Here is a 20393-nt window from a genome sequence, read left to right as displayed (position 1 = left end):
CCCCTGCATGTGGGGAACTGGGGGCTCAAACCTGGATCCTTGAGCCGGTCTTTAGACTTTGCACCATGTGCGCTTAACCCACTGTGCTACCGTCTGACCCCCCCCCCCCCAAATTTTTTTTTACTTGGTGTACTGCACCAAAGTAAAAGACTCTTGGGTGGGTGGTGAAGGTGGAGGGTTCAGGTCCAGGAACATGATGGCAGAGGAAGACCGGGGAGGTGGGGGGGGCTTGAATTATTATGTAAAAAACTGAGAAATGTTATATATGTACAAATCATTGTATTTTACTGTTGACTGTAAACTATTAATTCCCCAATAAAGAAATAAACAGACAAAAAACCCCAATATGCCATTACTTCAAATAAGCAAAAATAATACTATTATATGAAAAAAAAAGAATTTTTACTGAGTGGGCAGCTGGTGGTGCACATGGTTAAGCACACACATTACAGTGCTCAAAGACCCAGGTTCAAACCCCTGGTCCCCACCTGCATGGGGGAAGTTTCACGAGTGAAGCAGCTGCAGGTTTCTGTGTCTTTCTCTATCTCTTCTCTTCTTTCAGCTTCTTTCTGTGTCTATCCAATAATAAATTTAAAAATATATATAATGAAAAAAAGAATTTTTACTAATGGGTACTATTCTTGAAAGCTTTACTTGAATGTAATTTATATTTCCATGAAAACTTAAGATTTTATGAATATGTTTTAATGCATACATATTACTAATTTTTGCATATTACATAATTTAATGTGGGTTAATTGTTATTATTTTGTATTTGTCATTGTTATAGTTTCCCTTTCTGTTTATTTTCTCATAGTAATGTAAAATATTTCTTGTGAAACAGGTTATTCAAAGAGGTGGAATCCTGATTACAGAAAGAAAAAGAACTGACTTTTCTACAAAAGATATTTACCAGGACCTTAACCGGTTGTTGAAAAGCAAAAAGGGTGAACAGATGAATAGTGCTGTCTTGCCAGAAATGGAGAATCAGGTATGTGGATTACTAATGTGGAATGATTATTAAGTTGTCAGTGTGAATATAGATGGTTATTTCTGTCACTTAACTAATTATTATTATTATTATTATTATTATTTTTAAATATTTATTATATTTATTTATTCCCTTTTGTTGCCCTTGTTGTTTTATTGTTGTAGTTATTATTGTTGTTGTCGTTGTTGGATAGGACAGAGAGAAATGGAGAGAGGAGGGGAAGACAGAGAGGAGGAGAGAAAGACAGACACCTGCAGACCTGCTTCACCGCCTGTGAAGCGACTCCCCTGCAGGTGGGGAGCCGGGGTTCAAACCGGGATCCTTATGCCGGTCCTTGTGCTTTGCGCCACCTGCGCTCAACCCGCTGTGCTACAGCCCGACTCCCACTAATTATTATTTTTAAATTTTTAAAATTATTTTTACTTATTGGATAGAGACAGCCAGAAATAGAGAGAGACACCTGCAACCCTGCTTCACCACTTGGAAAGCTTTCCCCTTGCAGGTTAGGACTGGGGGCTTGAACCCGCTGCGCTACTGCCTGTCTCCCTTAATTGTTGGGTAGAAACACAGAAATTGAAAGGGGCAGAGGAGGTAGAGAGGAAGAGAAACAGAGAGACACCTGCAGCTCTGCTTCACCACTTGCAAAGAGTACCTCTGGAGTTAGGAACTTGGGGCTTGAACCCGTATTTTTGTGCACTGTAATATGTGCGCTCAGCCAGGTGCACCACCAGCCAGCCCCCCCTTTTTAAGGGATTTCTGTGCTTAAAATTTATCATACTCAAATCTTTGAGGTGGGTGTGCACTTGAGAAGTGTTTCACACCCCCCTCCTTTTCTCTTTAGAGCATTACTCAGCTCAGGCTTATGGGGGGGGGTGGGAGGTGGCAGTGGAGAATGAAACTGGGACTTTGGTGCCTCAGGCATGAGAGGTGGGTTTTTTTTTTCAATTCTGGTTTTGAGTGGGGGGTGGGAATTGAACCTGTGCATCAGGCATCAAAGTCTTTTTGCATAGCCATTATGCTGTATGCCCCTGCTGAGTTTTCTTTCTCTTTTAATACTTATTTTAATGAGAAAGATAGAAGACTGAGATTCCAGAGCACTGCTCAGCTCTGGCTTATTGTGATACTGTGAATTGAACCTGGGACTTCAGAGCCTCAAGCTTGAGAATCTTTTGCATAACAATATGCTATTGCCTGCATCTACCTAAACTTCTTTTTGCCTCCAGGGTTATCGCTGGAGGAAAAAAGGTTTTTTTTTTTTTTCATTTGTTGGATAGGACTGAGAGAAATGGAGAGAGGAGGGGAAGACAGAGAGGGGGAGAGAAAGACAGACACCTGCAGACCTGCTTCACCACTTGGAAGCAACTCCCCCCACCTCCCCCTGCAGGTGGTGAGCCAGGGGCTCAAACCAGTGTCCTTGTACTTCATACAGTGTGTGCTTAACCTGGTGTGTTATTGCTGGCCCCAACCCATCTAATCTTTTTTTTTTTTTTTTACCCAAGCACTGATCAGCTCTGGCTTAAGTGGTGTGGGGGATTAAACCTGGGACTCTGGAGCCTCAGGCATGAGAGAGAGTCTGTTTGCATAACCATTATGCTATTTATCCTCTACCCCACCCATCTAATCTTAATAGAATTATTTAAACCCTAATTGTCTTGGTTTGGACTACAGACACCAAGGAAAATGTTAAAGTGTGTAAAATTTTATTTCTTCATTTGTCTTCTAAAACAATTACCTAGTTCTTTTAATTTCTTATTCTTAGGTTGCTGTTTCATCCTTGTCTGCAGTAATCAAGTTTTTAGAACTCTTATCTGATGATTCAAACTTTGGACAGTTTGAACTGACTACTTTTGACTTCAGCCAGTATATGAAATTGGATATTGCAGCTGTCCGAGCCCTTAACCTTTTCCAGGTAAAAAAGAAAGAAAGGAAGGAAGAGAGAAAGAAAGAAAGGAAGGAAAAGTATATATATATGTTAAAAATACTGAAGGTAGTGGCGGGGGTGGCGGTGGGGTGGTATATCTGATTGAGTGCAAGTGTTACTGTGCACAAGAAGCCAGGTTCAAGTCCCCAGTCCCCACCTGCAGAGGGGAAAGCTTCAAGAGCAGTAAAGCAGGGAGTTGGGTGCTAGTGTAGCGGGTTAAGTGCATGTGGCACAAAGTGTCAAGGACCAGTGTAAGCATCCTGGTTGAGTCCCCGGCTCCCCACCTGCAGGGAAGTCCTTCACAAGTGGTGAAGCAGGTCTGCAGGTGTCTCTCTTTCTCTCCCCCTCTGTCTTCCCCTCCTCTCTCCATTTTTCTCTGTTCTATCCAACAATGACGACAGCAATAACTATAACAGTAAAACAACAAGGGCAACAAAAAGGGAATAAATAAATATTCAAAAAATTTTTTTTTAAAAAAAGAGCAGTGAATCAATGTTGCAGGTGTCTTTGTCTCCCTCACTCTTTCCCTCCTCTCTCAATTTTCTGCCTGTCTCTATGCAATAAATAAGCATTTATTCAATGAACATGTGACTAGATAAATAATTTTTTTAAATACCATAAGTGCTGAGTTGTAACTCAGTGGTAGAGCTGTAGGATTTATGCCTTGCATCTCTAAGCTGGATTTCACCTCTGGTCCTAAAATGCAAAACAAACATAAAAAAAGCAAAAAGGGGGGTTGGGCAGTATGCAGTGGGTTGACCGCACAAGGCGCAAAGCGCAAGGCCAGGCTTAAAGGTCCCTGGCCCCCAGCTCCCCACCTGCAGGGGGGGTCACCTCACAAGCAGTGAAGCAGGTCTGCAGGTGTCTTTCTCTCCCCCCTCTGTCTCCCCTCCTCTCTCAGTTTCTCTCTGTCCTATTCAACAACAACATCAATGGCAACATTAACAGTAACGACAACAACAAGGGCAACCGAAATGGGAAAAAATGACTTCCAGGAGCAATGGATTCATGGTGCAGGCACCGAGCCCCAGTGATAACCCTGGAGGCAAAAAAAAAAAAAAAAAAAAAAAGAAAAGAAAAGAAAAATGGAAAAGACTGGGGAGGTTGATGGCTCAGTGGTAGTGTTCATACTTTGCATATGAGAAACTCTGGGTTTTATACCTGCCACTGCGTGACAGTAAGAAAAAAACGAGTGGTGGAATAGTGCTCTGATGTCTCTGTCCCACACAGAAACTGAATATTTTTTAAATTTCACTATTTTAATTATGATAAAAAAATTCAGGAGAGACACTTGCAGCACTGCAGCCCTCATAAAGCTTTTGCCCTGCAGGTGGGGCTGGGGGACTTGATCCTGGGTTCCATGCATTGTGTACTTCACCAATCGTACCACCACTTAGCCCCCTGGAAACAGAATGTTTCCTTGGATATATAGTGAAGAATTCTTTGAAATACTATGCTTATAATAGATACATAGTTCTTGAATTACTGTAACTTTGTTTTTTGGATACAGACAGGGAGAAATTGAGAGGAAAGAGAGTGAGTGAGTGTTCACGAGACCTGCAACACTGCTTCACCACTCATAAAGCTTCCCCTTGCAGTTGAAGACTGGGAGCTTGAACCCAGATCCTTGTGCACTGTAATGTGTGTCCTCAATCAGGTGTGCCAACACCTACCCCCACGCTATTTTATTTCTTTATTTTTTATTTAAATACTTTATTTATTTAAATATTTATCTATTCTTTTGTTGCCCTTGTTTTATTGTTGTAGTTATTATTTTTGTTATGATGTTGTTGTTGTTGGATAGGACAGAGAGAATTGGAGAGAGGAGGGGATGACGGGGGTGGGATAGGGTTGGGGGGGAAGCCTGTGAAGCGACTCACCTGCAGGTGGGGAGCCAGGGGCTGGAACCGGGATCCTTGCCTGTCCTTGTGCTTTGCGCCACCTATGCTGCCACCCAACTCCCACTTTACTTACTTATTAATGAGAAAGACAGGAGAGAAGGAACCAGACATCACTCAGGTACATGTGCTGCCACAGATTGAACTCATGACCTTGTGTGCTTGAGAGACCAATGCCATATTCACTGAGCCATTTTCTGGACCACATTATACTATATTTTCTTTGTCAAACCTTTTTTTTTTTTTTCTTTCAGGGTTCTTGCTGGGGCTCGGTGCCTGCACCACAGATCCACTGTCCTGGAGGCCATTTTTCCCATTTTGTTGCCCTTGTTGTTGCTATTATTATTGTTGTCATTGCTGTTGTTGGATAGGACAGAGAGAAATTGAGAGGGGAGAGAAAGACAGACACCTACAGACCTGCTTCATTGCTTATGAAGCGACCCCCTGCAGGTGGGGAGCTGGGGGCTCAAACTGGGATCCTTAAGCCGGTTCTTGTGCTTTGCACTATGTGACCACCTGACTCCCTATTAAACTTTAAAAAAAAATTATTTATTTATTCCCTTTTGTTGCCCCCCCTTTTTTTAAATTGTTGTAGTTATTGTTGTTGATGTTGTCATTGTTGGATAGGACAGAGAGAAATGGAGAGAGGAGGGGGAGAGAAAGTCCCCTGCAGACCTGCTTCACCGCTTGTGAAGCAACTCCCTTGCAGGTGGGAAGCCAGGAGCTCAAACCGGGATCCTTATGCCAGTCCTTGTATACTTTGCACCATGTGCACTTAACCTGCTGTGCTACTGCCCAACTCCCAGACTTTTTTTTTTTTTTTTTTTTTTAAGCAGAGCACTGCTCAAACTCCTTTCTGGTGGTGTTGGGGATTGGACCAGAAACTTCTGAATCTGTGACAGTTTTTCATTTAAGAATATAATATATTGTTCCTGAAATTAATTTTCATGACATGATAGGTTTTTACTAATGACTGTTCTAAACTGTTTATTTTTGTTGTTGTTAAATAGGGTTCTGTTGAAGATACCTCGGGCTCTCAGTCTCTGGCAGCACTGCTGAATAAGTGCAAAACCCCTCAAGGACAAAGATTGGTTAACCAGTGGATTAAGCAGCCTCTCATGGATAAGAACAGAATAGAAGAGAGGTATGTTACTAGTGTTTACTTTGTGAACTTTGAACTATTTATAGTAGCTTCATATTCTTATTTATTTAAATATTTAATTAATTTATTTATTAGAGATAGAAATTGAGAAGGGAGGGAGGAGACAAAAAGGGGAAGAGACAGAGGGGGACACCTACAGACCTGCTACACCACTTGGAAAGCTTTCCCCCTGCATGGTGGGACCAGGGGCTTGAACCTGGGTCCTTGCACACTGAAAGCACTTTACCAGGTGTGCCTTATTCTTAATTAAATATTTCATTAATGAGAAAGATAGGAGAGAATGTACCAGACGTCATTCTGGTACATGTGCTGCGGGCGACTGAACTCGGGACCTCATTCTTGAGAGTCCAATGTTTTATCCACTGCACCACCTCCCGGACCACTTTGCTCCAAATTATTGTACCTCTTAGTCTGCGATTTTGCACCTGCATGTCAGCATCCAACTGCACAGAAGCTATATTGTAATGAATTATATTGATTCAAAAGAATAACTTGATTGTGTGGTCTGGGAGGTGGCGCAGTGATAAAGTTTTGGACACTAAAGTATGAGGTCCCGAGTTTGATCCCTGGCAGCACATGTGCCAGAGTGATGTCTGGTTCTTTCTCTCCTCCTATCTTTCTCAGAAATAAATAAAATCTTAAAAAAAAAAAAAAAAGAATTACTTGATTGTGCAGCTAGTAACTTTTTTTTTTATATTTATTTACTTATTGATAGAAACAGCCAGAAATTGAGAGGAAGGGGGAGATAGAGACAGAGGCAGAGAGACACCTGCCAACACTGCTTCACCACTTGTGAATCTCTCTCCCTACAGGTGGGACCAGGGGCTTGAACTCAGGTCCTTGCACATTGTAACATGTGTGCTCAACCAAGTCACTACCATCCAGCCCCGTAACCTGCCACCCAGCTTTGTAACCTGCTTTCTGACTGTGTTTTTCACTATATGAAGATAAAATTTTATTTGGTAGTTGGCATAGTGGTGTGTTTCCAAGAATGAACTTGTGAGAGCCACAATAGCTTGGTTCACATTATGGTTCTTTAACTTATTTGTTGTATTTTTGGGACAAGTTACTTAAGCTATGTGTTCTTTGCCCACAGTAATAATATACCTACTTCTTAGGGTTAAATGGTGCACTATGTATAATACTTTAAATAATGTCTTACACATTGGAAACAATTACTCTCCATTATTTTACATTAGAAAGGATTTTAGGGGCCAGGTGGTGGTGCACCTGGTTAAGTGCACACATTACAGTGCACAAGGACCCAGTTTCAAGTCCCTGGTCCCCATCTGCAGGAGAAAACTTCATGAAGCAGGTCTGCAGGTGTCTCTGTTTCTTTCTCTCTTTATCTCCCCTCCCCTCTCAATTTCTCTCTGTTTCTATCCAATAATAAATAAAATTGCTTTTGGGACCAGTTGGTGGCACACTTGATTAAGTGCACCCACTACAGTGCTCAAGGACTAGGTCCCTACTTGCAAAGGTGAAAGCTTCACAGGTGGTGAAGCAGAGCTGCAGGTGCCTCTCTGTTTCTCTTTCTCTCTCTCTTTTTTAAAAAAAATTTTTAAAGCTTTTTTCTTAATATTTATTCCCTTTGTTGCCCTTGTTTTTCTGTCTATCTACACTTCCCCTCTCAATTTCTCTGTCTCTATCCAATAATAAAATAAAATAGTGATTAAAAAAGAATTATGACAATCTAATATTTCATGAAGTCCTTCCTGTATATTTTTGTAGTGGTTTATTTATTTAGAAGGCAACCAGGGTGCAATTTCTTTTAGATCCTAAGTAAAGGTTACTTTCATAGGATATTGAAGTATTTCTCAAATCAAGTGGTATTATAAGACTTTCAAATCAGAAAGAATATTTATGAGGATGGCTTTAAAAAATTATTTACCAATTCATATGAGTGGGAGAAGAGAAAGAACCAGAGTGAGCACATACATTACTATGTATGAGGACCTGGGTTCGAGCTCCCCTCCCTACTTACTGGGGGACCTCATTAGTGGTAAAGCAGTACTGCAGGTATCTTTCTATCTCTCCCTCTCCCCTCTCATTTTATTATTTTTTTTGTTATTGTTGTAGTTATTGTTGTTCATGTCGTCGTTGCTAGGACAGAGAGAAATTGAGAGAGGAGGGGAAGACAGAGGGGGAGAGAAAGACACCTGCAGACCTGCTTCACTGCCTATGAAGTGACTCCCCTGCAGGTGGGCAGCCTGGGGCTCAAACCATGCAGGATTCTTACACCAGTCCTTCCGCTTTGCTCCACTTGCACTTAACCCGCTGTGCTACTGCCTGACTCCCTCCCCTCTCAGTTTCTCTCTGTCATATCTAATACTCATAATTTTAAAAAACCTTTGGTGGAGGACGGGGGCTTTCAAGTCCTGGAGCATGATGTTGGAGGAGCACCTAGGCTGGGGGTGGGAGTGTTTTGCAGAAAACTGAGAAATTTTACACATGTATCAATTATTTACTGTAAACCATTAATACCCCCTCAATTAACAAGAAAAAAGGCCTCATGCTTCCTAGTTGACACGTTCCTGGGATTTTCAGAACAAATCTGTCACCTCTAAGTGTGTAGGATTGATTTTTTTTGCTAGGTGCACATCAAGTAATATTTCTGCATAACTCTTATGTTTTGGTATGATTTTCCAGAAGAGATGATAGTGGAAATCTATTTACTTTGCTGGGTTGCAACTGTGAGTTCATTTTAGTTTATATGGGTATGGGATGAATTCTGTTAAAGAAAGCAGAACTGGGGGCGGATAAGTAGTGCAGCAGCTTAAGCTCACATGGTGTGAAGTGCAAGGACCGGCATAAGGATCTCAGTTTGAACCACTGGCTCCCCACCTGGAAGGGGGTCCCTTCGTAAGTGGTAAAGCAGGTCTGCAGGTATCTCTCTTTCTCTCCCCCCCCCCCCGTTCGTAAGTGGTGAAGCAGGTCTGCAGGTATCTCTTTCTCTCCCCCCTTCCTCTCTCCATTTCTCTCTGTCTTACCCAACAATAACAGTAATAACAACAACAACATAAACAACAAGGGCAACAAAAGGGAAAAGGTGGCCTCCAGGAGCAGTGGATTTGTAATGCGGGCACGGAGCCCTTGGAATAACCCTGGAGGCAAAAAAGAAAAAAGCAGAGCTTTGGGGCCAAGTGGTGGTGCACCTGGTTAAGCACACACATTACAGTACACAAGGACCCAGGTTCAAGCCACTGGTCCCCACCTGCAGGGGGAAAGCTTTGCAAGTGGTAAAGCAGGGCTGCAGGTGTCTCTCTGTCTTTATCTTCCTCTCCCCCCCATAGTTTCTCTCTGTCTCTATCCAATAATACATCAAAAATAAAATAAATATTAAAAAATTAAAAGGGAGTCAGGTGGTAGCGCAGTGGGTTAAGCGCAGGTGGAGCAAAGCGCAAGGACCGGCGTAAGGATCCCTGTTCGACACCCCTGCTCCCCACCTGTAGGGGAGTCGCTTCACAGGCAGTGAAGCAGGTCTGCAGGTGTCTGTCTTTCTCTCCCCCTCTCTGTCTTCCCCTCCTCTCTACATTTCTCTGTCCTATCCGACAACAATGACATCAATAGTAACTACAACAAGGGCAACACAAGGGAATAAATATTTAAACAAAAAAAAGAAAAAAAACAAAAGAAAGCAGAGCTTTCCTTTTTTTATTAGAGGAGACATGGGACATGCCTGACTAGATCTTTGTGTTTGCTGCACTTATTTTGCATATACATTCTGTATTTGTGTCATATGTCATGCCTTTTTGCATACATAGCAGTTTTAGCACGTTTCACATCTCTGTCTCTGGTGAGATAAAATTAAAACAGACCTTAAGCAAATAAAGTGAAATTTGCTGGAGTTCACACAATGCTCACTGAATCTATTTTCATGCTACCTTTCATTTATTACCTACTTGGTGCTATTTTTGTAATACAAGTAATTCCAGCCACCAATTCAAAAATGTTTACTTTCTTTGAAAGCCTTTTTTAAAAAATATTTATTTCCTTCTTGTTGCTCTTGTTGTTTTTATAGTTGTAGTAATTGTTGTTGTTGGATAGGACAGAGAGAAATGGAGAGTGGAGGGGAAGATGGGTGAGAAAGAGAGACACCTGCAGACCTGCTCACCACCTGTGAAGTTACTCCACCTGCAGGTGGGGATCCTTATGCCGGTCCTTGGCTTCACACCACATGTGCTTAACCCGCTGTGCTACCGCCCGACTCCCTCTCTGAAAGCCTTTAACTGTCTCATTCCTTCCACTAAATACTAGATCTCCTTAATCCTATCTCTGTCTTTTTTTTTTTTAACCAGAGCACTGCTCGGCTCTGGTTTATGGTAGGATGGGGTTTGAACCTGGGTCTTCAAAGTCTCCCTCAGGCACAGGAGTCTTTTTTTCATAACCATTTTGCTATCTTCCTGCCCAATTCTTTTTTATTAAAAAAGATTTTGTATAAAAAAGTTAAAAAATATTTTATTTATTAAAGAGAAAGAAAGGGAGAGAGAGGGAGAGAGAGAAAGAACCCACATCACTCTGATACATGTGCTGCTGAGCATCGAACTCTGGACCTCTTGCTGAGACACCAATGCTTTATCTACTGTGTCATTTCCCACACCACCCCTGCCCAATCCTTTATATCTCAAAATGTATTTGTTTTCTTTTTTTGTCTGCAGAATAATACTTGCCCCCCTTTTGAAAACTACTCTTCCCATTTTATCTCTTAAGGGTTTTTGCTATACCATTTGTGCTTCCATTTTCTTTCTTCTCTTTAAACTTCTACCCTTCATATTTGTGCTGTTGCATTTTTTTTTTTTTTTTTTTTTTTTGCCACTAGGTATATTGCTGGGGCTTACTGCCTGCACTACGAAGACAAGGGGAGAGGAAGATAGATACCTGTAGACCTGCTTCACCGCTTGTGAAGTGGCCCCCACCCCCCCACAGGTGGGGAGCCAGGGACTTGAATCAAGATCCCAGACCTGGTCCTTGTGCTTTGTACTGTGTGCACTTAACCCACTGTGCTACCGCCTGGACACCCTATGCTGTTGCTTCTGTTCTCTCCTTTCCCAAGTATTATTCCTAGAATTCTGTTTATATGAAGTGTAACAATTCAGAATATAGGCAAATACATGCAAACTGAAGATTCCTAGCTCACATGGGATTTTCTTGCTGTCTTACCCATGTCATATTATATTGCATTTTGTGTTTCTTGTTAAACATCTCTTAACTGCATGGTGGAATTTGTTCTTTTCCACTAGGTTGAATATTTCTTGAAAATCTGTTCTTCTCTATCTTGTCATGTTTATTTATTCATTTATTCATTTGTTCTGTTGTCACTGATAATTTGCTGCTCTGAATTGAGTCTTACTGACATGTAGAGAGAGATTGAGGGAAAGATCCCATTGCACTGCAGCTTTCCCAGTGTGTTGAGGGCGGCCTTTGAACCTAGGCTGTTTGTAGGGCAAAGTGTGAGCCTTCTAGGTGAACTCTTATCTTGCTGTCCATCTTTTTAAAAAGATTCTTAGTTCTAGCAGAGTAGCTACTACTTGGTATGTCAAAGGAGTAGTTTTGTTCTCAAGATCACTTACAGTTTCCACAGAGTAAAGAGATCGCCATAATAATCTCTGGAACTTTATAACAGTAATGACAGTGTATTAAATCTTGTGAGGAACAAAGAAGAGATTAGAAAACTTCCAAGTGTACCTTAGTTGCTAGGCTTATTCTCAGCTGTATGCTGTTATGAAATTCTAGTCATATCTTATAATGAGAGATGAAAAAAGAAAAATGCTAGTTTTAAAGAAAGGACACATTTTATTTAAAAATAAATACTCCAACTTCCATGATAAAGAGATTAAATGATCCTGAAAAATTGCTAATTCAATTTGCAAATTAATGTTTCAATTTATGCTGAGTTTTTTTATTGAATAGGATTGACAGTATATTGTGTTATGCCAACAGAAACTTTGGTGCTTCTAAAATTGAGATTTAAATGTGGCATTGTCTTGGAAACAGAACAGTCTTTTAAAAATTTGTATGTTAGCCAGAACAAAAATGACACTGTAATTATTTCTGAAATGACATGCTCAATAGACTTGTGAAACTAGCAATTTATCAGACTGAGGGACAACGTTGTAATAATGTAAAGGGGAATGTGTGTGAGAGAGCTTATGAGTGGGGGTCCAGGGAAGTCTGATTTCTTCGAGGTGTCACTGGTAGACTTGGCAGCAGGATACAGGTATAAATTGTCACGGTCTCTCATCTCCCCAGTCTGCCATCCTCACCTGACAGTATGATGTTCTGTGTGAGTCTTAGCAAAAATATGGATTTCTTAGTATGCTAATCTTAAATCATACCTGCAAGAGCTCAAAGGAAATTTTTGGTGTTGGTAGGCTGGAGAAAGTGCCCTCAATCCTCTGGGCATTCAGGGAGTTGAGAAGGCTCAGATAAATGTCATAAAATAAGGTTTTAGGGAATAAGGACTTCTTCCTTTTTAGACATTGAGAGGGGAGTAGTATTTACTTTGATAAAAAGGGAAGGCTAAATGGCTTTCTTGGTTGGCCCTCTCCTTCCCTCAAGGTCCTTTGTTTGTTGAACTACTTTTAAGACTTACTTATTTACCAGTAGTAACAAGAGTGAGAATCAAAGCATCATTGACATAAGCCAGTACTGGTACTCAGGCACACATCTGGCGCCACCTGCCCATAGCTCTTTGTTTAAGTAACTAACATCCTTAGGAAAAAAGAGCCTCTTGCAAGGGCCTGTGGAATTCAGAAACTGAAGTCTACTGTGACACTTTTAGTTTCTCTCTATTTTTCCTCATATAAAGAAAAGATTATTACTATTATTGAGAGAAACAATGCGGGAGAGAAGCAGAGTATTCCTTTTGACACATGGGATGCTGGAGGTTGAATTGGGACCTCATGCTTGAAGGTTCAAGGCTTTATTCACTGCACTACCTCTTAGGTAGCTGCTTTATTATTTCTGAAATTAGAAATTGAGATTTTATGTTTTTACCTTGGGAGACAAACTCAGACAAAACTGTTTATGAGCTCCACACAATAGTGTAATAATAATGTAATAATAATGCTCTAATAATTAAATTACTACATTTAAGAAATGTTAATTTGGTGGGCCAGATGGTAGCACAGTGGGTTAAGTGCATATGGCGTGAAGCACAAGGTCTTGCATAAGGACCCTGGCTCCCCACCTGCGGGGATGTAGCTTTGCAAGTAGTGAAGCTGGTCTGCAAATGTCTATCTTTCTCTCCCCCTCTCTGTCTTCCCTTCCTCTCTCAATTTCTCTCTGTCCTGTCCAACAACAAGGACAAAAAAAAAAAAAGAAATGTTAATTTGGTACAAGTTCTAGCAAAGCATTTATTTCAGTATCTTATACTATTTAGATAAACATTAGTTTCATTAGTTTGGTTGTTAGGTAAACAGAGGCCACAATTTTTTTTGAACTTCTTAAAAGCTAACATTTTAGAATGGATTCATGCTGCCTACATTGAATTTTTGAGCTTACTGAGTTGAACTAGTAGATCAAATTTTATTCTGTACTAAAATACTTAAGACTAATTCCAGTGACATTTATTTCAGATTAAATCTAGTGGAAGCTTTTGTAGAAGATGCAGAACTTAGGCAGAGTTTACAAGAGGATTTGCTTCGTCGATTTCCAGATCTTAACCGACTTGCTAAGAAATTTCAAAGGCAAGCAGCCAACTTACAAGATTGTTACCGACTCTATCAGGGTATAAATCAACTCCCTAATGTAATTAAGGCTCTGGAAAAATACGAAGGTAACAGTGATCTTTTTTTTTGTTGTTTTGCTACACTCTCAGTGTACTTAAAAATGTTCTGTACTTCTAAAATTGGTTTTGGTTACTCTAAAACATTTCTAGTAGCAAATTGTATTAAATAGTTAAATTGCAAAAATCTGTAATTGTGAGACAACTTAGAATTTTTTCTTTTATAGATATGATGATAAAGGGTTACTGGGTTTACTCATAGTCCTACTATAGCAAAAGTGGTAGTTGGACAGTTTAGTTGTTAAAAGATTAACAGAACCCAGAATTAGGGTACTTAAAATCCCCAAGTTTATTCCAGGGAAAGAATAGAATTTACCGACAGCATTAAAGTAAGGGAGTAAGGGTATGCAAAAAAAAAAAAAAGAGAATATGCATCATAGCCAAGGCTGTCACAGTGAGGAGGTAAACTGGAGATTTCCTATTCCTTCTTTTTGAAAGGTCTATAATGAGGTACACGTTCTTCAATCAGGATACACTAGTTTATACAGAGAAACCTGGAACCAGGAACTTAAAATGGATTATTTTTTTTTAAGATTTTACTTATTATTTATTCCTGAGAAAGATAGGAGGGAGAGAACCAGATATCACTCTGGTACATGTGCTGCCAGGAAATGAATTCAGACCCCATGCTTGAAAGTCCAATTTTTTTTTTTTAATCCACTGCCATTTAAAATGGAATCATAACTAGGCCCCCCCTCCCCTTTTAAAAAAATGTTTCCTGGGCATGATTTGTTTTATAACTAGCTTTTTCATCAGGAGCTCTTTGGGAACCCTCCTAGAGACCAGGTGCTGACAGTTAAAATACCTACCCTGAATACTGTGGAACCAACAATTGCAAAACAATTCAGTTTGTATGTTTCATGCCTTGTCAGGGGTCATTGCTATGTAGGACTTTAAGAAAATAACATAACACAAGGACCGGCAGAAGGATCCCGTTTTGAGCCCCCAGCTCCCCACCTGCAGGGGAGTCGCTTCACAGGCGGTGAAGCAGGTCTGCAGGTGTCTGTCTTTCTCTCCCCCTCTCTGTCTTCCCTTCCTCTCTCCATTTCTCTCTGTCCTACCCAACAATGACGACATCAATAACAACAATAGTAATTACAACAATAAAACAAGGGCAAAAAAGGGAATAAATAAATATTAAAAAGAAAAAAGAAAGAAAATAACATAAGCTAAGTCCAGGCCTGCTGGATGGAGTTGAACCTCTTTAGAGGTGTGTGTGTGTGTGTGTGTGTGTGTGTGTGTGTGTGTGTGTGTGTGTGTGTGTGTGTAGACTAAGGATCTTGTCATTTTGAAATAGTCAAAGTGAAGGTATAGGAATAAAGTAAGCCAGTTCGTATACTAGTATAGTATTGGTGGACAGATCAACTTCTCTGACAAGCATAGTTTTTAATTTAATTTTTTGCATGTGCAAAGAGGAAACTTTTTTTGTATGCGATTTTTAATTCACTTGTATGGTCCTGCCTTCATTCCCTTTTTCTTTTAGCTTTTATTTATTTTTTATATTTAGGATAGAGAGAAATTAAGAAGAGAGGGGAGATAGAAAGGGAGAAACAGAGAGACATCTGCAGACCTGCTTCACCGCTAGTGAAGCGACCACCCAGCAGGTGGTCTGGGGGATGGACCCAGGACCCTTGCACTTTATACTATGCGTGCTTAACCCAGTGTGCCACCACCCACCCCCTGCCCCCACCATTCACTTCTTTTCTAATTTATATCTACATCTATGACTACTTTTTTTCTTTATTGAGGAATTAATACTTTACATTCAACAGTAAATACAATAGTTTGTACATGCATTTCCCAGTTTTCTATATAACAATACAACCCCCCTCCTCAGGTCCCCTGTCATCCTTTTTGGACCTGTATTCTCCCCTACCCTCCAGAGTCTTTTACTTTGGTGCAATACACCAATTCCAGTTCAGGTTCTACTTGTGTTTTCTCTTTTGATCTTGTTTTTCAACTTCTGCCTGAGAGTGAGATCATCCCATATTCATTCTTCTGTTTCTGACTTATTTCACTTAACATGATTTCTTCAAGCTCCAACCAAGATCGGCTGAAAACGGTGAAGTCACCATTTTTAATAGCTGAGTAGTATTCCATTGTGTATATATACCACAACTTGCTCAGCCACTCATCTGTTGTTGGACACCTGGGTTGCTTCCAGGTTTTGGCTATTATAAATTGTGCTGCTAAGAACATATGTGTACTCAGATCTTTTTGGATGGGTGTGTTGGGTTCCTTAGGATGTATCCCGAAGAGAGGAATTGCAGGATCATAGGGTAGGTCCATTTCTAGCCTTCTGAGAGTTCTCCAGATTGTTCTTCGCAGAGGTTGGACCAATTGACATTCCCACCAGCAGTGCAGGAGGGTTTCTTTGACAACACGACCTCTCCAGCATTTGCTGCTGCCACCTTTTCTGATGTATGCCATTCTCACTGGAGTGAAGTGGTATCTCATTGTTGGTTGAAAGCCTTTCTCATTGAGCACTCAGTAGATATCCTGCCATTCTCTTCTGGTCTGTAGTGTTTGTGTGGAGAAGTCTGCTGCTAATCTTATTGGTTTTTTTCTGTAGGTGACTCTTTGTTTTTCTCTTGCAGCCTTCAGGATCCTTTCTTTATCCTTATTCCTTTTCATTCTAAATATGATGTGTCTTGGTGTCTTTAAGTCGGGGTTAATTCTGTTTGGGACCCTCTGGGCTTCTTGAACCTTTATGTCTTTTATCTTGTCTAGACTAGAGAAGTTCTCAGCTATTATGTCCTGAAGAATGCTTTCTTTCCCTCCCTCTCTTTCTTCCTCTGGTAAGCCAAAAATGCATATATTATTTCTTTTGAAATCATTCCATAGGTCTCTGTTGTCATTTTAAGTATCTCTTAATCTCTTGAGATCTCTTACTTCATTTTTAGTTGTCTCTAATTCGTGCTCGATCTTGCTAATTCTGTCTTCAGCTTCATTTATTCTATTCATTCTCCCCTCTATTGTTTTCTGGAGTTTATCTATTTTGTGACCCTGTTCTGATACTGTTTTAGCTTGTTCAGCTAGTTTTGCTCTTAGCTCAGTTATTTCAGCTTTTAGCACTCTAATAACCTTGAGATAATTAATGTTTTTTCCAGAGTCTCATTTGTTGTTTCTGCATTTCTGATGACAATTATTTCAACTCTTTACTCACTCCTGTGTTTATTTCCTTAACTAGTGTTTGGATGTTCACCTCATTATTTTGTGCTTCAACCTTTGGGGGACTTTTAGCTGGACTCTTGTCCTGTTTCATTTCCCCAATATTTCTTTTCTTTTTTTTTTTTTTAACATTTTATTTATCAGTGAGAAAGATAGGAGGAGAGAGAGAGAAAGAACCAGACATCACTCTGGTACATATGCTGCTGGGGATTGAACTTAAGACCTCATGCTTGAGAATCCAATGCTTTATGTACTATGCCACCTCCCAGACCACTCTCCAATATTTCTTTTTGTTGGTTTAACCATTTTATATAGTTTGTAATGGGGTCCCTCTCTCAGTCCTTTTCAAATTACTGGTCACTCTTTCCTGGATTGACTTGTGTGTAAGTAAGGTACTTAAAGGGTTCACAGCTGTAGAAATTGACAGTTGATTCTATATAGTATTTTAATCTCTGAAATGGAGCACAGTGGCTTAAAAGCCTCTTTTGTTCTTTTTCTTCCCTGTTGGCTATGGGAGCCTGAGGGCTTTTAAACTAACTATAAGTAGGCTTCTTATCTTAATCACTGATTCCTGAACAAGAGATAAAGCAGGGTGGGGCAGAGATAATCTAGTAGTTTTGCAAAGAGACTTTCACACCCCCACTGCTAGGCCACTGAGGTATAGATCTTCTCCTGAGTTTCCTGGTTAGTTCTCTGTCCCCTGGGGTCAGCACAGGGCCTCCCCCTTAGGCCCCAGATTCTGAGGGCAGTAGCAATGGAGACTCACAGTTGTATTTGGTGAGTCTTAGGGGAGTCCTCTCCTTCAGCCATCTTTTTGTTGGTGAAACAGACTGGAGGTAGTGTCTCAACTGGTAAACTGCCGGACTGTTATCAGCCACTTAATCTCTCCCTAGGCTCCTCTCTGTTCAGGAGCCACACGTTTTTGCACTCACTGGTGATTTGTTGAGTTCCTGAAGTTCTAGTCCTGTCTTGTTGTGTTCCCAGGTGGTCTCCTTTGGTATTCCTAGTTGACCTGGGAGAGGAGAGAGAGAAACACAATTGCTGCTGCTCTGTAGCCCCGCCTCCGGAAGTCTCTTCTTCTTTGTATCTTTTAATATTAAAGAGTTACGGTTGGGCTTGGATGAGTAATGGATGTGACAGAACACCAGACTTACCTGCTTGAGGCTCAGAGATTCCAGGTTCAGTCCTGGGTAAAACCATACCATACCAGAGCTGAGCAAATCTTAAAAAAAGCAGAATGCAAAAATAATATAAAGGGGCTGGGTGGTGGCACACCTGGTTGAGTGCACATGTTACAGTGTGCAAGGACCCAGATTCGATCCCCTGGCCCCCACCTATAGGGGGAAAGCTTTGCAAGTGGTGAAGCAGGCCTGCAGATGTCTCCCTTTCTCCCTCTCTCTGTCACCCTTCCCTCTTGATTTCTGACTGTCTGTATCCAATAAAGAAAGATAATAAAAAAAAATTAAAAATAATATAAAGAGTTAAAATATACTTAAAGCCTAAATTAATAAGTGCATGTATGTATTTTGCATGTAAAGCAAATCTGATATTTCTTAGAATATCTTCTCTAAGTATATGGATTTTATTGTAGTATCTATAATACCCATCTCTATCTGTTTAATGTTCTTTTAAATAGTAAAGATGAGAGGAAAGACAGTTAAATCATGAATATTTTAAACTAAAATTTTATTATTGATTTATTATTATTTAAGCAGAGCACTGCACTGCTCTGGTCTATGGATTGTGAAGAGGACTGAGCCTGGGACTTCAGAGCCTCAGTCCAAGAACATCATCTGCATAACAATCACGTTGTCTCCCCTGCCTCAGACTTTTTTTTTTTTTTCCCCTCCAGGGTTATTGCTGGGCTTGGTTCCTGCACCATGAATCCACCGCTCCTGGAGGCCATTTTTCCCCCTTTTTGTTGCCCTAGTTGTTGCAGCCTCGTTGCGGTTATTATTGCCATTGTTGACGTTGCTTTTGTTGTTGGATAGGACAGAGAGAAATGGAGAGAGGAGGGGAAGACAGAGAGGAGGAGAGAAAGACAGACACCTGCAGACCTGCTTCACCGCCCGTGAAGCGACTCCCCTGCAGGTGGGGATCCGGGGGCTCGAACCGGGATCCTTATACCGGTCCCTGCGCTTTGTGCCACGTGCACTTAACCCACTGCGCCACCGCCCGACCCCTACTTTTTTTTTTTTTAAGATTTAATTTATTTATTCATGAGAAATGGGAGGAGGAGAGAGAGAAAGAAGCAGACATCACTCTGGTACATGTGTTGCCAGGGATTGAACTGCAGACCTCTTGTTTGAGAGTCTAGTGCTTTATTCACTGTGCCTCCTCCTGGTCCACTCAGAAGACTTTTTGAACTCTACTCTCCCAAAAGATAGGATGAGAACATTACTGTAAACTTAAAGAGGGAGAGGAAGGAGTAACAAAATAGTAAGAGTGCCTATCCAACAACAACGACATCAATAACCACAACAATGTTAAACAACAAGGACAACAAAATGGAAAGTAAATATGAAAAAAATTAAAAAAAAAAAAAAGAAAGAAAGGGAGTTGGGCAGTGGCGCAGTGGGTTAAGCGCACGTGGCGCAAAGCGCAAGGACCAGCATAAGGATCCCTGTTCGAGCCCCCAGCTCTCCACCAGCAGGGAAGGCGCTTCACAAGCAATGAAGCAGGTCTGCAGGTGTCTATTTTTCTCTCCCCCCCTCTGTCTTCCCCTCCTTTCTCCATTACTCTCTGTCCTATCCAACAATGACATCAATAACAATAATAATAACTACAGCAATAAAACAAGGGCAACAAAATGGAAAATAAATAAATAAATATAAAAAAAAATAATAAGAGTGACCATAGCTGTACAGGAAAATGAAAGGTGGCAGTAGAAAATTTTAGTTGCAAAGGAAGTATTGTGACGAGAAACTGTACTTAACTAAAGGGATGACATGACGAGAATCTGAGGTGAGGAGTGGGCAGACCATAGGATAAGAGTGATGAGGAGAGACTAGTGCTATAGAGTGTATAGTGAAATCAGGAGGAACAGAAACAACCCTGCATTAAAGGTGAGCATTCGGAGGGTTTTGATATTTTACCATGGTTCATCTTTCTTGCATTTTTTTCACTGTGGGGCTTCTTTGTTTGAATTACTAGATATTTGTATCAAGATCAGAAAGTATTATTAGTGAGACCTACCTTACCTATGTGGATTTTACAGTCTACTTGATAATATATTAAAATGTGAGATAAAGTCTAATTATACTTAGTAAAACTTCTAAATTAGAATTAATATAAAGAGTTGTGTGAAATTTATCAAGGGAGTGTGGTTATAGACTTTTTTAAAAAATATTTTATTACTGGATAGAGACAGAGAGAAATTGAAAGGGGAGGAGGAGATAGGGAGAGAATCAGAGAGACACCTGCAACCCTGCTTCACCACTTGTGAAGCTTTCCTCCTGCAGTTG

General features: G+C 40.6%; 1 protein-coding gene across 1 annotated transcript in view; it reads left to right on the top strand.

Moving 5' to 3' along the window:
• The window catches only part of MSH2 (mutS homolog 2), a 77510-nt gene that overhangs the window by 13526 nt on the left and 43591 nt on the right, over positions 1 to 20393 (top strand). Inside the window, exons 4-7 of the mRNA XM_007534266.3 lie at positions 845 to 991; positions 2751 to 2900; positions 5821 to 5954; positions 13550 to 13749. Coding sequence (XP_007534328.1) covers positions 845 to 991; positions 2751 to 2900; positions 5821 to 5954; positions 13550 to 13749 — 631 coding nt within the window. The remainder of the gene's footprint in view (positions 1 to 844; positions 992 to 2750; positions 2901 to 5820; positions 5955 to 13549; positions 13750 to 20393) is intronic.

The sequence above is a fragment of the Erinaceus europaeus genome, chromosome 3 (genome assembly GCF_950295315.1).
Source record: "Erinaceus europaeus chromosome 3, mEriEur2.1, whole genome shotgun sequence".
In the NCBI taxonomy this organism is placed as follows: domain Eukaryota; kingdom Metazoa; phylum Chordata; class Mammalia; order Eulipotyphla; family Erinaceidae; genus Erinaceus; species Erinaceus europaeus.
Note: the sequence above shows the minus strand (reverse complement) of the source record. Positions and strands in the feature narration are given on the sequence as shown.